A 13,269-nucleotide genomic window follows, 5' to 3' on the forward strand; every position below is an offset into this window, starting at 1 on the left:
TCAGCAGCAAAGTGCAAGAAATTGTCTGGCTGAGCCATGCTAAGAGATGCACCGACTGGGGCATGAGGCTTAATGGAGTTCCGTGGTTGGGCACGGGGAATACATGAGACGTCTTGGCGGTTTGACAGTGCAAAGATGCAGCGCCTTGTGCTTCAGCACCCTTACACCGCGCGGCGCCATAACATGGGTTGTCGGAGCAAGCTGGCTGCCACGGTGAAGAGGAAATGACGAACAAAGCTGGCAGTCCCGTTCGCAGCGTGCATAACCATAGTAACGCCTCATGGTTCAGGCTAGTGGGAGATCTGTAGCACCAGCGCCAAAGCCACACCTATGCGAAAGCCACACTTGGGCTCCTTGTGTGTTTACGTCGCTGATTTGGATTTTGCAGCGGTTGTGAACATTGGTCGACACGACCAGGGCGCTGCATGTGGAATCATCAATATGCAGCTGTCATCTAAGTGAGTAGACCGTTTGTGAAGGCTGTCAAGCTGGAACAAAGGTGGAGAAAAGGAGCTGCCATCGCGAACGGACAGATTGTGGCGCGGAGACCCCGGAAAATTGTGGAGCCTAGCGTGATTATGCTGCGGGCAATCGAGTTGCCGCATCAACAACGCTCCACTATCCGAGCCAACGTCTCTGATAGCACATGCAACACTGTCGCGTGTAGCCTTTCTATTGACCGCATTAATCCGCTCGTTATGACAGTGTGGCAGTACCTACAGACGAGACAATAACTAGTATAGACTCTAACCTACCGCACAGGTGCCACCAGCAACACGCAACCACATCCTGCTATAGGGCGGGCGAACGCAAGGTATATTATTATCCATTACATTCTGCTTGAACTTTTAATTAAACCTACCCCAGATCGCAGGATTGAGTCCCATGTGAAATATCGGAAACCAGTTCTAGGCTGGTATGGCTCGATCCATACTCTGACCCAAGCACATTTCATAATACACTTCTCTCTTCGCCAACAACTCTTGGTGCGTCCCACTCTCCACAACTTTTCCCTTGGCAAAAACAAAGATTGCATCTGCATCCTTGATTGTACTGAGGCGGTGCGCCACTGCAATGGTTGTACGTCCGCTCTGTGCCTCCTCTAGGGCCGATTGAACCACCCGCTCAGACTCGGTGTCGAGTGCGGATGTGGCTTCATCAAGCAGAAGAAGACGCGGTTCGCGTACCAAAGCCCGGGCTATTGCAATCCGTTGACGTTGTCCTCCGGACAACTGTGTGCCCCTATTGCCACACATGGTTGCGAAGCCGTCAGGCAAGGATGCGACAAAGTCATAAATGTTGGATTGTTTGGCTGTTTTCTCAATTTGCGCATCCGTAACATCAGTGTCGATGCCCATGGCAATGTTGTCGCGGATCGAGCCTTGGTATAACACGGGTTCTTGTTGAACCAGCGAAACATCACGACGGTATTTGCGGGGACAGAGCTCCGTCAGGACTTGATTGTCGCAAGTTATCCGCCCGGCGATAGGGTCGTAGAACCTTTCAAGAAGGGATATCATGGTCGACTTACCACAACCGGACGCGCCCACGAACGCGATGAACTGGCCGGGCCGTACGTCGACATCGATGCCTTCGAGAACTTTAGCATGTGGTCGAGACACGTATGCGAACGCAATATCATCCACTTCGATATGGGCCGGACCCTTGTCCTTTTCGTTTTCAAAGGGAGGCTTAGATGGGTCTTCTTCCACGGCCGGTGTTAGCCTTCGTAGCCAAAACACGTAGTTCGCCGCGGTTGCCGCCTTGGTCAGACTGGTCGTGTAAGAAAAGAACCCTGCAGCGGCCTCTCCAGAAAAGATAACACCGATAAAGACTGTGAAGAATTGGGTTGTTGTGTACTCGCCAGTACTGATCAGGCGACCGCCGTACCAAAAACCCTATACATGTCAATTTTCTGTTTTCGAGAGCAACGGACGAAGTACATACCAAAGCCATTGCAAGGAACGAGATAGATTGCGAAAGGGCATACCAGAACATGGTCCAAACTAGAGCCTTGATGCTATGCTTTTCAATATGACGCAAACAATCTTCGTATCGCGCGAGAATATGTCGCTCAAGTGCAAGACTGGACACTGTGCGAATAGCCGAGACGGCTTCAGCAGCGAGTGCAGCACTGCCAGCAAAACGTTTCCCAGTGAGCTCCTCTAATTTAAACTCAAGACGAATTCTTAGGTAGCCGGACAATACGATTGGTGGTAGAGCTGAGCGCATGCAAGGTCAGTACAGCTTACTGATTGGGTTCAAGATACTCACCTCCAAAGACCACGACAAGGCCTAGCTTCCACCCAACGGAAATTGCAAGAATGGAGCTGGAAACAACATTAACGACGTTGATAAAAATCAGCATCAGGTTAAAGCCCATGAGGTCGCGCAAGTGGTCGGGGTATCCTGAGAGCTTTGAAACAAGCGCGCCGCTAGCGTTGCTCTGGTCGTCAAAGAAGGCCATGTCTTGCTTGAGCACCAGATCGAATATCTCGCGTCGGAACTTCCTTTCTACCACTTGAGCTACAATGTTGCTCGTCCACCCGATAATGGAATATATGGCCAGGTCACCAAGAGCAACGACAAAAAACATGAGAGAATAGAAGTCACCTTCGTCTACAGCTCTTTCGGGCGATAACTGAAACGCTCCGGCAACGCGTGAAAATAGTATGGCTTGAGCAGGGTATGTTGCTCCTCCACATATACCGGCTATCGTCAATAGGACGAAGCATTTCCAGACATCGCCTACTTCTTTGAGAACCAGCCATATACACGTGACCAGATTGTAGTTGATGCCATCTTTGCTCGGTTGCTCAACATCATCGTGGTTTACGGCGGAGACCTGGGTTTGAGTGCGTCCGAGATCGACTTTCTCTTCAGCAAAGTCTTGATCCACGTGTTCTTCGCTGTCGGTTTGGCCAAGATCCTGGGCTCGGACAAGACGTGCGTATGCTCCATCTTGCGCAAGGAGCTCTTCATGTGAGCCTTGTTCCACAACAGCGCCGCTAGACATGACGATAATGTTGTCTGCATTGCGGATTGTAGAGAGTTTGTGCGCTATGACGATGGTGGTGCGGCCTTGAGAAACGCGCTCTAGGGCTTGCTGCACAATCTTTTCAGCTTTTGGGTCTAAGGCGCTGGTTGCCTCATCTAGCAGCAGGACGGTTGGTTCTGAAACAATGCTGCGTGCGATCGCTATGCGTTGCTTTTGACCGCCCGAAAGATTTGCAGCACGCTCGCCAAGTTGTGTATCGTAGCCCTATGTGTTGTTAGCACTACTAATCCATGCATGGTACGCAAATCGGGGGAATCTACCTTGGGCAGTCTCTTGATAAACTCCTCAGCATAAGCATCTTTACAAGCCTTTTCTACCAGTGCCCGTTGCTCATCGTGAGGTAGATTGGCCTTTTCGGTACCAACAAGGCCGAATGCGACGTTCTCATATATGGTCCCGGAGAACAGAACCGGCTCTTGCTGAACGAGACGGATGTTTGTCCGTAGCCACGTGAGATTCAACTCTCTGATGTCCGTACCATCGAGGTAGATCACACCACTAGCCTGGTCGTACCAACGTTCAATCAAGCCGACGATGGTAGATTTGCCGCTACCCGAGGCTCCAACTAGCGCTGTCGTTTTACCTGCTGGTGCCGATACAGTCAGGTTCTTCAGCACCGTGATATCGGGCCTTGCTGGATACGCAAAGCTGACGTCCTTGATCTCAATGAAGCCGTTGCATACATCGGGTATTTTACCCTCTTCACTAAGAGGATCTATGGGTGACTTTCGATCAATGGTCTTGAACAGCTCATCCGCGGAAGATGATGCCTTTGTTAAGGCCATGATTTGAGGAGAAATCGTCGTCATTGCAGTCGCTGCAACTATCACAGCTAAGATGACGGTAAACACATCGCCTGTGTGCAAGTAAGCAAGTGCTATTATTTGATGAGAGAATCCACAAGACTTTACTGAGAAAACAATGCGAGAAACCAACTTACCGCTTTCTTTGATCTCTCCTCGAGAAAACATTCGGATACCTTGCCAAAACGCCAATCCATAGCCGCAGTAGATACAGAAGAACTCGGTGGAAAACATGACTGCGTAGATGGGAGATTTCTTCATCCCTACATTCATTGCATCACCGAGAATATTGTCGTATTTGCGCGACAACAAAGGATGGAGCCAAAAAGCATGAACAGTGCGTATCGTTGAGAAGACTTCTTCTGCTAGCTGTCCAGCTCTTGATTGGATAGATAGCAACTGGTTCTCATTCTTGGTGTCGAGACCCACGCAGATACTGATAACGACTATAATGGTCGGAACGACACTGATTGTGATTAAAGTGAGCTTCCACTGGACGACGAAAGCGACAATGAAAGCTGTTACGAATGTCGATACACCCTGGATTGTGAGCGAAAGTTTCTCGGAAATACCGTTGTTGACATTGTGTCCATTGCTGGTGGCTTGCGTTGTGACCGAGGCGGCCTCGTCTGAATCAAAGTAGGCGATGTTTTGGCGAATGACGTGTTTGAGGAAGTCTATGCGCACAGCCTTGGTGGTACGTATTGCGGCTATCGATATAAAAGTCTAGCAAATTGAGTATCAAGATGTTGAACCGCTGAGGGACTCCGCATACCGAGTGGATATAAACGAGGCTGAATTTCGCAATGAAGAGATATACAAAGTATAGAGTGAATTTGTTCACTTCAGAACGATATTTAGCTGGTGTGATGGTACCAGTAGCAAAACCAGTGAATGTGGACACGAATCTGGAAAGTCAGTGAAGTCTTCAGCGTTGTCTCCGTATTCACACTCACTTTCCGAAGACTAGATCCCTGAGGAGAAGATTAGTGTTTGTGTGGACCAAGTAGTACTGATTCGCTTACATAAGTGGTAGCAGTGTTCCAGCAGCGACGGCGGCAATGGCCGCAATGACGTTCAGAATCCAACTGGTACGATCTGCATACCGAAAGATGCGCTGAAACAAGGTCAATCCCATATTCAATTCAGGTTTTGGGCGTGTTTGGACTTACGACATAGCCACCCATACCGCCCTCGGCCTCCTTCGACGCAGCATCGCTGTTCCCGTCAGAGGCTATATCTCTCCTAGAGTCTTCAGTCAATTGTGCGTCAGATTTGGGTGGTGGGGTTTGATGCCCCTCTGGCGACATGGTCGAAGCAAGAGTTGGTGTTGTGCATCGTATGCCGGCAGCAACGGAAATCTAACGCCATTTTATTGTGGCTATTGGCCAAAGATACGCCTATTATTCTTAAGTTACGTAAGGCTGTTCTAAGTGGCTGAATAGTTCCCGAGATGAGCTGAATCGTGCCAGGGTGTGACTGCGCTCTTTGCGGACAAGGATATCCGGAGAAAGTCCGCCCGTACTAAAACAGCGCAACATTAAAGACATAAATCTGTAAGCTACTATTTTGAGATTACATGATCTAGTGCTATGTCACTAAATGCTATAGGTCGAATGTAGTAGGTGGCTGATGTGAGCAGTGGGGTTGTATTGATAGAGGCTGTTTTATTCCAGTATTATCGCTGTCCACTAAGAAAAGATTACGAGCAAGCGTGCCAATGTCAGACGGAGCCTTGGCATAATCACGTGACACCAGCACTTTCCATCGTTGTTCATCTGATATAGCTAGAAATGCATTACAAACATTTGCAGCTGTGTTGAAAAGCGAAACTTGATAGTTAAAGAAAACTCGACTAATGCCTTGAGAATATGTGATTTCCGCCTATAGTAATGACATAGTTGATGATAGCCCCCGTTGTCGGTGCCCGAGGGCTCCGCTGTCCGAACTCTCCACATTACTACACCCACTCTCGCACTCTACGCGTTGCCACACTGCAGCCTAAACCGACCCATAACCGAAGCTATGGAAGACGACGACATGGATGAGTCGCCCGATCGGGGCATGTCTAAGCGTGCGGTAAGTTGAGACAGCCCTGGCTCTTGGCCTGTGGCTGCATAGAGTGGTCCAGCCACTAACAATTCCAAAACAGTGCGATGGCTGTCGCACGCGTAAGATACGTTGCGACCGAGCCGTACCTTGCTCTAACTGTAAGGCAAGCAAACTAGGTAAGAGATCTTGCGTCTATGACATACGTGATAGGCTATTGATTATGGAGGCAGCTTGCAAAACGACTGTTCCCCAACAGAAAGCTCAACGTCAAAGAGTCCACATTTCTGAGCAATAGTACGTGTTTCAGATAACAGGTTGTTACACTCATTGGCATATGTGCCCCTTTAAATACGTTTTTATCGCGCCGCGACACGTCTGGCTATAAGCCGTTTCGGGACATATCGAGAGCAGGCCAAAACCCCCCGAGCATAATTCACACTTTGGCCCCAAAACTTGGATGATGACGAGGGCCGTCAGTGCTGACTTCTTGTAGCGAAAGGAAGATTGACCGAATAGAAGATCGATTAGCAGGAATCGAAAATGTTCTCGCTAGCCTTTCGTCAAAACTCGGCAATATGGATCTTGCCAAAGACAGTCCCGAAACAGGCAGTCAGTCACGTTCGAGTCGAGCAGGAAGAAGCCCAGGCAGTGGTTTACAGGAAGCCCCTACACCTGCGCCATTCGAGGGTGAAAGCTCGATTAACATTCAATCCGTCTATGCTCGTGAGATGCTAGCTCAAGTAATTGACAACACACCGTCAATTGGCCAAAATGAAGAAGTCAAGATGGCGCTTACTGCTCTTTCGGAAATGGTATCGCAACCAGGCCAGACCATGGCTCCAAGCAATCGATTGATCAATCGTTCCCTTACCGAAGTGGATCCCACCAGACTTGAGCAACCTCCATGGATGGAGGTTTGCAATGCGTTGGATACAGCTATGAGTTGAGTTCAAATCTGTATTGAATCTTGAATGTTGCTAATTCTACTAGAGTATTCAACAATGACATTTGCCGTGATTTTTCCATTCCTCAAAATGCCAAACCTAAGGGAAATCTTCGATGACGTGTACCACAACCCTGGCACCTGTAGCGCTACTCGACGCGTGCTTACCTATGGTATTCTGCAGAATATATTTTATGAATTCCAAGCGTTTCCTCTAGCAGGCATGGATATCAGTCAATACGCAACATATGCGGCCATATGTAAGCGACAAACAGAGGTGGCCCTAAGCCAGCTTGATCTATTCATACCGGCAAGTTATGAGAATATCATGGCCTTGGTCCTTGGAGCAGCGCAAGCAATCGAGATGTGTAAGCCTTCTCTCTGCTATATCCTGGTATCTTGCGCAGCAGGCTTGTGCACGAGCTTGGGATATCACCGTATCAACACCATGAGTCACGATACGCCTGAAGAAAAAGAGTCGAAGATCTACATTTTCTGGATGATATACATGTTCGATAAGACACTCTCACTCCGGCTAGGCAAGTCAAGTGTCCTTCAGGATTGGGATATAGCTTTACCCTTCGTCCATGAGAGCGATCCTAATGAAACACCTTCCCAACGAACTCGTATGCTGTCCTACTGGGTGAAGGTCGCTAGGGTACAGGGCTTGACATATGAGAAGCTATTCTGCCCCGCATCCTTCCTGCAGTCCACAGAGGAACGAACGGCAGTAGCAACAGACCTGATAAATGCCATGAACCAAGCGTGGGCTGAACGTCACGACGTCAAAGCCGTCAACCGAGCAAACTTCGGAAAAAACATCAACAACGTCCCACAACGAGTGGTCGGAGTGGCTCACAGCCCAAACAAGACCCCACTCCCATCTCAATTGAAGCGGTACATATCTCAACCGCTCAACAAGGAGTGCGATGCCAACGAGTACATCCAAGGTATGCGACAAGGAGTATTCAGCTACCGCTGGCTGGACTGACCGTGAAAGGTGCATTAGATCGTGTTGAGGACATTTTGTTCTACTCTGACGTAGTTTCACATTACTCGACGTGTGCACTCATACAGCGCTCAGTAAGTCCGGGAAATATGACCTTCAATCAGGATTGCTTGCAGTCATCCCGATCAGCTCTCGACGCTCATAAAAGGGCCTCCGCACAGTTCAACAAGAAGGGCCAAGAGGAACTTTGGTCGGGATACGTGCACTGGTCCATTCTCCAGGCGCCGTTTACACCGTATGCTGAATTCATGACCGCTTCATTGTCCCAGCTAATCCATATAGGTTCATTGTCATTTTTTGCAACGCCATTCAAAAGGCCGATACAACCGACGTTAGCGCCGACCTCCAATCTCTCTCGGAGTTTGTCACGAGTCTCGAATCCTGTCGTACGATTTCTGAAGGCGCAGAAAAGCTCTATAGAATGTGTCATCTCTTCTTGCGGGTAGCAAGACTCTACGTAACGGCCAAGGCCCAGGACGCTGCTTTAAGATCGCGCACCGCCGCGCAAAACCATCAGAATTACTACACGGCAAACGGCGCACAACTCGACCTCAACGCCATGTCTCAGTTTGATCCGTATCTTAACGCACTCGGTCTACTTCCTGACACGGCATGGTCGGCAAATGAATACAACATGAATCCTGCTGGTCCCGGTGGCATGCAAGCCTTCCCGCAGGATCAACAAATGGGAAATAGTTTCAACCAAGGCCAAATGGGTCTTGGCTTTGGTCCACCGGGCGGGACTCACAACTCGATGCAGGACTGGTTTTCTGGGTCTATATATCTTATGAACCTGATGGAGCCGGGCGATGATATGCAGATGCCAGATATGGATTTATGAAAAGTTGATTTAGCGATTAATGAAGGAGTTTTTTTTTTTGGAGAAGCTTGAAGTTTTTGAGTGAATGGGGAAATGACTGAAGGTAGCGTCTTAATTTGCAGTGATACAACTAATGACCACTATAGTATATACCCAATGTTTGGCTTTTTTGGCTTCAAAGAGAAAAACCTGTATATCCCTCCTACTTAACCCCTCAAAAGATTTCACTCCAAAACCACTCCATTAACTACATTACTTTCCATCCCCAATCGCAAAAAGCAAGCATTTACACAACTTCAGACATGACCAAAAATTCAATGCACACAAAAGTTATTGATCAACAGCTCCATTTCCCTTCTACATAAAATATTAATCCTTGCCCCATCCGCATTCAACCTTCTCCAAAAAATAGTAAAATAAAACGATCCTTTCCTCAAGGAAAACCACAAGTCCAAAACACTGATCCAATCAACGTTGGCCGAATCCATCATCTCCATTACAATTTAAAAAAAAGGCCCCATGCTCGCCAAGTGTATGTGTTCTGCTGATTTTGTATACACAAAAGGAGGTGGTAGGGGGAGGAGATCCAGTCTCCAAGGGAGGAGGAGAACTTAGGCGGCACCAGCAGTAGCGGCAGCGCCACCGGCGGCGGCTTTACCCTTGCCCTTGCCCTTTCCCTTCTTTCCCTTTCCCTTTCCCTTTCCCTTGCCCTTGCCCTTGCCCTTGCCCTTCTTCTTAGGCTCAGGGGCGCGAGCTACAATGTCCTCAAGCTCGGACTCGACGTCACGGGTTTCGAGGTCCTCATCTTCAGATTCGACGTCGCGGGTTTCGATGTCCTCATCCTCAGATTCGACGTCACGGGCGACCTTCTTGCCCTTGCCCTTGCCCTTCTTGCCCTTTCCCTTGCCGCCTTGGTGGTGGGGATCGCGGGCTACGATGTCCTCGAGCTCGGACTCGACGTCGCGGGTTTCGAGGTCCTCATCTTCAGATTCGACGTCACGGGCGTTCTTCTTTCCCTTGCCCTTGCCCTTCTTGCCCTTTCCCTTGCCGCCTTGGTGGTGGGGATCGCGGGCTACGAGCTCGGACTCGACATCGCGGGTTTCGAGGTCCTCATCTTCAGATTCGACGTCACGGGCGACCTTCTTGCCCTTGCCCTTGCCCTTCTTGCCCTTTCCCTTGCCGCCTTGGTGGTGGGGATCGCGGGCTACGATGTCCTCAAGCTCGGACTCGACGTCGCGGGTTTCGAGGTCCTCGTCTTCAGATTCAACATCGCGGGCGTTCTTCTTCTTGCCCTTGCCCTTCTTGCCCTTGCCCTTTCCCTTGCCCTTCTTCTTGCCCTTCTTAGGCTCAGGGGAGCGGGTTTCGATGTCCTCATCTTCAGATTCGACGTCACGGGTTTCGAGGTCCTCGTCTTCAGATTCAACATCGCGGGCGTTCTTCTTCTTGCCTTTACCCTTCTTGCCCTTGCCCTTGCCCTTTCCCTTCTTCTTGCCCTTCTTAGGCTCAGGGGAGCGGGTTTCGATGTCCTCATCTTCAGATTCGACGTCACGGGTTTCAAGGTCCTCGTCTTCAGATTCAACATCGCGGGCGTTCTTTTTCTTGCCCTTGTCTTTGCCCTTTCCCTTGTTGCCCTGGTGATGGGGATCGCGGGCTACGATGTCCTCGAGCTCGGACTCGACATCACGGGTTTCGAGGTCCTCATCTTCAGATTCAACATCGCGGGCGTTCTTCTTCTTGCCCTTGCCCTTCTTGCCCTTGCCCTTGCCCTTGCCCTTCTTCTTGCCCTTCTTAGGCTCAGGGGTGCGGGTTACGATGTTCTCGAGCTCGGACTCGACGTCACGGGCTACGATGCCCTCGAGCTCAGACTCGACGTCACGGGCGTTCTTCTTCTTGCCCTTGTCCTTGCCCTTGCCCTTGCCCTTGCCGCCCTGGTGGTGGCGGGCTTCAAGGTCACGAGCTGACAGAGCAGCTACAAGGTTGGATGCCTGAATGGCTTCATTTTCCTGTAGAATTGTTAGTCAGTGTTGCATTGTACAAAGGATGACTGCCACATACTGGCATGCGTGGCTTGACAGCATTATCAACAACTTGTCGGTTCGGTACAACATAAGCTGAAGCAGTGGCACCAAGGGCCAAAAGAGTGATGGTAGAGAATCTCATGTTGAAAAGATAGAAAGTTGTCTGTGTCTGACTGTGGTTGGAGGAAAATTGAAAAGAGAGGATCTGCCTGCAGAGACGAAGAGAAGGCGTTGGAATAGAACAAGTGATGAATGAGAAGGAATGAGCACGTTCAACGTTGATGCCCTTTTCCTCAGCAAGATGGGGATGGTTTTATAGAAAAAAAGTCCACAATGGCTTTGCGGGTTAGACAGGCTTTGACAGACGTGCGTGTGCGTGTCCAGCCCATGAGACAGGCCTGCATTGCTTGACGATAGATCCGGACAAGCCGGTGGTGGCTCCTCCAATCTACAGTTCATCAAGGTGACATGGTATTGTGCAGGTCAGATAGGGGGTAGTCAAACACGACGGCTCGTGACGGGTTTTCCTGTCCACCACTGACGCCACTGACAAGTGGCTCAAGCATTGCCAAAGCTTAGATGGCATACCAAGCACACGAGGCGATTGGAACCAAATCCATGCTAGATTGATAGTACAATCTAGCCTTTTTCCAACCTTCCAATGTTGCGAGCCAATCACGGAAGTTTCGGCACGCCGGCGTGACAGGTGCTAGGGCTAACGGTGGTGGAAGGCCAGACTCATGCCCTGTCGCTTCTGTCAATCTAACAGTGGCAGCGCGTGCGACGCTGTGCGGCATTTTGCCCCAAGGGGATTATTCGGCGAGGCGGTGTAATGGCGGTGGTGGCGGGAGCAAGGTGGTAGGCCACGCGGGAATACCAGCACTGCGGTTGTTCCAAGTGCGTGTCAAAGTCGAACGGGCAAGCACATGTTTTGCCTAGCGGCGCCAAGTCTGAAACGCTGGTGTGGTTATGAACATTCACTCTTGGCCAAGCGTCCGTGTGGGACACCGAGACACGGCTCGGCCAATTAAGTGGCTGAGACGCCTCCGCGTTGCTTGTCTCACAATGCTTGGAAAAAGCTTGATTGCTGTTTTACCATGCGCCCAAAAGCTTAGCCTACGGTTTGACAATGCCCTCGACGCGCCGTGCAAGGCTTAGTATCGTTGCCCGCTCCAGAAGACGGCGTCTGGTAGTAGGCTGTCGAGATCCAATAGGTGGAGCAACGCAGCGGAGCTGTTCCATGTCCCCCGCGTTTTATACCTCTGACTAGTGATACATTGAGCATTGGGAGGAATTGTAGCCGAGAATAGCTGTGTAAAGTATTCCGTAGAGTCCCGCCGACTCCCTTTCTTTTCGCAAACACCCGTTACACTTGATTTTGTCCTTTGTCACACTGCTGAGCAGGCACTTCCCTTCTATCGCAGGTCGACTAATTTTCTTTCTTTTTGGAATTTTTATTATTTTCTGCCTGATTCGTCACTTCCACTACCTACACAGCAATCTATTCACCATGGAAAAATACGCAGATACCCACTCACAAGATGTCGATTCTGAAAGCGCAACTCTCATAGCCTCGGAGTCTCTCCACGATGAGACATCACAAAGGCGCCAAAACTTTGTGTGGCTCACACTCTTCAACCTCTTCATTTTTGTCATATCCATGCTCTCAATGGTGTGCACAGTCATGTCACAACGGGATCCCACCGGCAACACAGCCGCCCAACTCATGAATCAATTCGATGTTTTCTGTACGATAGACACTTCGCTTCTTTTTTTTTTCAAATATCAAGGCAACTAACATATCCTCCAAAAGCACCCCTCATGCACAAGGTCGAATACTCCCGCACGCAATTCAACTTTGCCTCGCCTGTCAACTCGTCAAAATACGTCGGAATCACCGATGACGTCGACGACGCATGGGTCGAACTTGCATTCCGTAATTCTTCCTCTTCAACCATGACCCAATCAGCCTTTCCCCACCTCTAACATCTAATAAATAGTCCCCGACCAACTGGTCTCCAAGGCCGACTACTCCAGACTCCACAAGCCCACCACCGACGCCATCGAAGCCACCGACCCCAAAACAGGCGAAACAGGGTATCGTGTGGGGGTGGAGGTGTTCCACCAGCTCCACTGCCTAAACCTGCTGCGCATGGCAACGTATCCCGAGCACTACACAAAGGTGTCATGGAGCGATACAAACCGTCCCGCCGAGCAAGTTAGGACGCACTTGGGTACGTCTTTTTATTATTATTATTTCTCACCCTCTTTTCTTTGTGCCAAAATGTAAACAAACAAAAAAAGAGGAACAGTCAACTAACAGAAAACATGATATAGATCACTGCATAGAAACCCTCCGCGTAAACCTCATGTGTTTCGCCGATGTCAACGTGTTTCCGCTTCGCCGCAAGGAAGGCGTCGCGGGCGACGAGCCAGACTACAACACTGCACATGTTTGCAGGAATTTCGAGCAGATTAAGGAGTATGTGAGAGAAAATGGCTTGCCTACGATGGACGACTAGATGGGTGTGTGTGTATGTGTGTGTGTGTGTGTATGTATCTGTGA

The 13,269-nt window shown here is 49.7% G+C and overlaps 4 protein-coding genes across 4 annotated transcripts; 2 read left to right on the top strand and 2 right to left on the bottom strand.

The window, feature by feature from the left end:
- Nucleotides 1–838: 838 nt before the first annotated feature.
- Nucleotides 839–5,171, bottom strand: PSV08DRAFT_382974 (P-loop containing nucleoside triphosphate hydrolase protein; the record flags this gene model as incomplete). The annotated part of the gene is made up of 9 exons (XM_014220415.2): nt 839–1,898; nt 1,948–2,222; nt 2,275–3,262; nt 3,319–3,914; nt 3,999–4,587; nt 4,637–4,769; nt 4,818–4,835; nt 4,887–4,978; nt 5,034–5,171. The coding sequence occupies 9 exons, from the start codon at nt 5,169–5,171 to the stop codon at nt 909–911; spliced, it is 3,819 nt and encodes a 1,272-aa protein (XP_014075890.1). The 3' UTR covers nt 839–908.
- A 693-nt stretch (nt 5,172–5,864) lies between these two features.
- PSV08DRAFT_21345 (uncharacterized protein) lies at nt 5,865–8,735 on the top strand. Its single transcript, XM_066092107.1, has 7 exons — nt 5,865–5,940; nt 6,014–6,089; nt 6,144–6,207; nt 6,407–6,855; nt 6,904–7,806; nt 7,857–8,100; nt 8,148–8,735. Exons 1-7 carry the CDS (start codon nt 5,887–5,889, stop codon nt 8,704–8,706), a joined length of 2,349 nt encoding a protein of 782 aa, XP_065947960.1. The 5' UTR covers nt 5,865–5,886; the 3' UTR covers nt 8,707–8,735.
- A 282-nt stretch (nt 8,736–9,017) lies between these two features.
- Nucleotides 9,018–10,845, bottom strand: PSV08DRAFT_366650 (uncharacterized protein; the record flags this gene model as incomplete). Its single annotated transcript, XM_014220418.2, has 2 exons — nt 9,018–10,688; nt 10,741–10,845. The coding sequence occupies 2 exons, from the start codon at nt 10,843–10,845 to the stop codon at nt 9,297–9,299; spliced, it is 1,497 nt and encodes a 498-aa protein (XP_014075893.2). The 3' UTR covers nt 9,018–9,296.
- A 1,368-nt stretch (nt 10,846–12,213) lies between these two features.
- On the top strand, nt 12,214–13,257 carry PSV08DRAFT_382979 (uncharacterized protein; the record flags this gene model as incomplete). Its single annotated transcript, XM_014220419.2, has 4 exons — nt 12,214–12,451; nt 12,517–12,639; nt 12,704–12,937; nt 13,041–13,257. 4 exons carry the CDS (start codon nt 12,214–12,216, stop codon nt 13,223–13,225), a joined length of 780 nt encoding a protein of 259 aa, XP_014075894.1. The 3' UTR covers nt 13,226–13,257.
- Nucleotides 13,258–13,269: the final 12 nt, after the last annotated feature.

This window comes from Bipolaris maydis (genome assembly GCF_028858645.1).
Source record: "Bipolaris maydis strain C4 unplaced genomic scaffold PSV08scaffold_18, whole genome shotgun sequence".
Classification (NCBI taxonomy): domain Eukaryota; kingdom Fungi; phylum Ascomycota; class Dothideomycetes; order Pleosporales; family Pleosporaceae; genus Bipolaris; species Bipolaris maydis.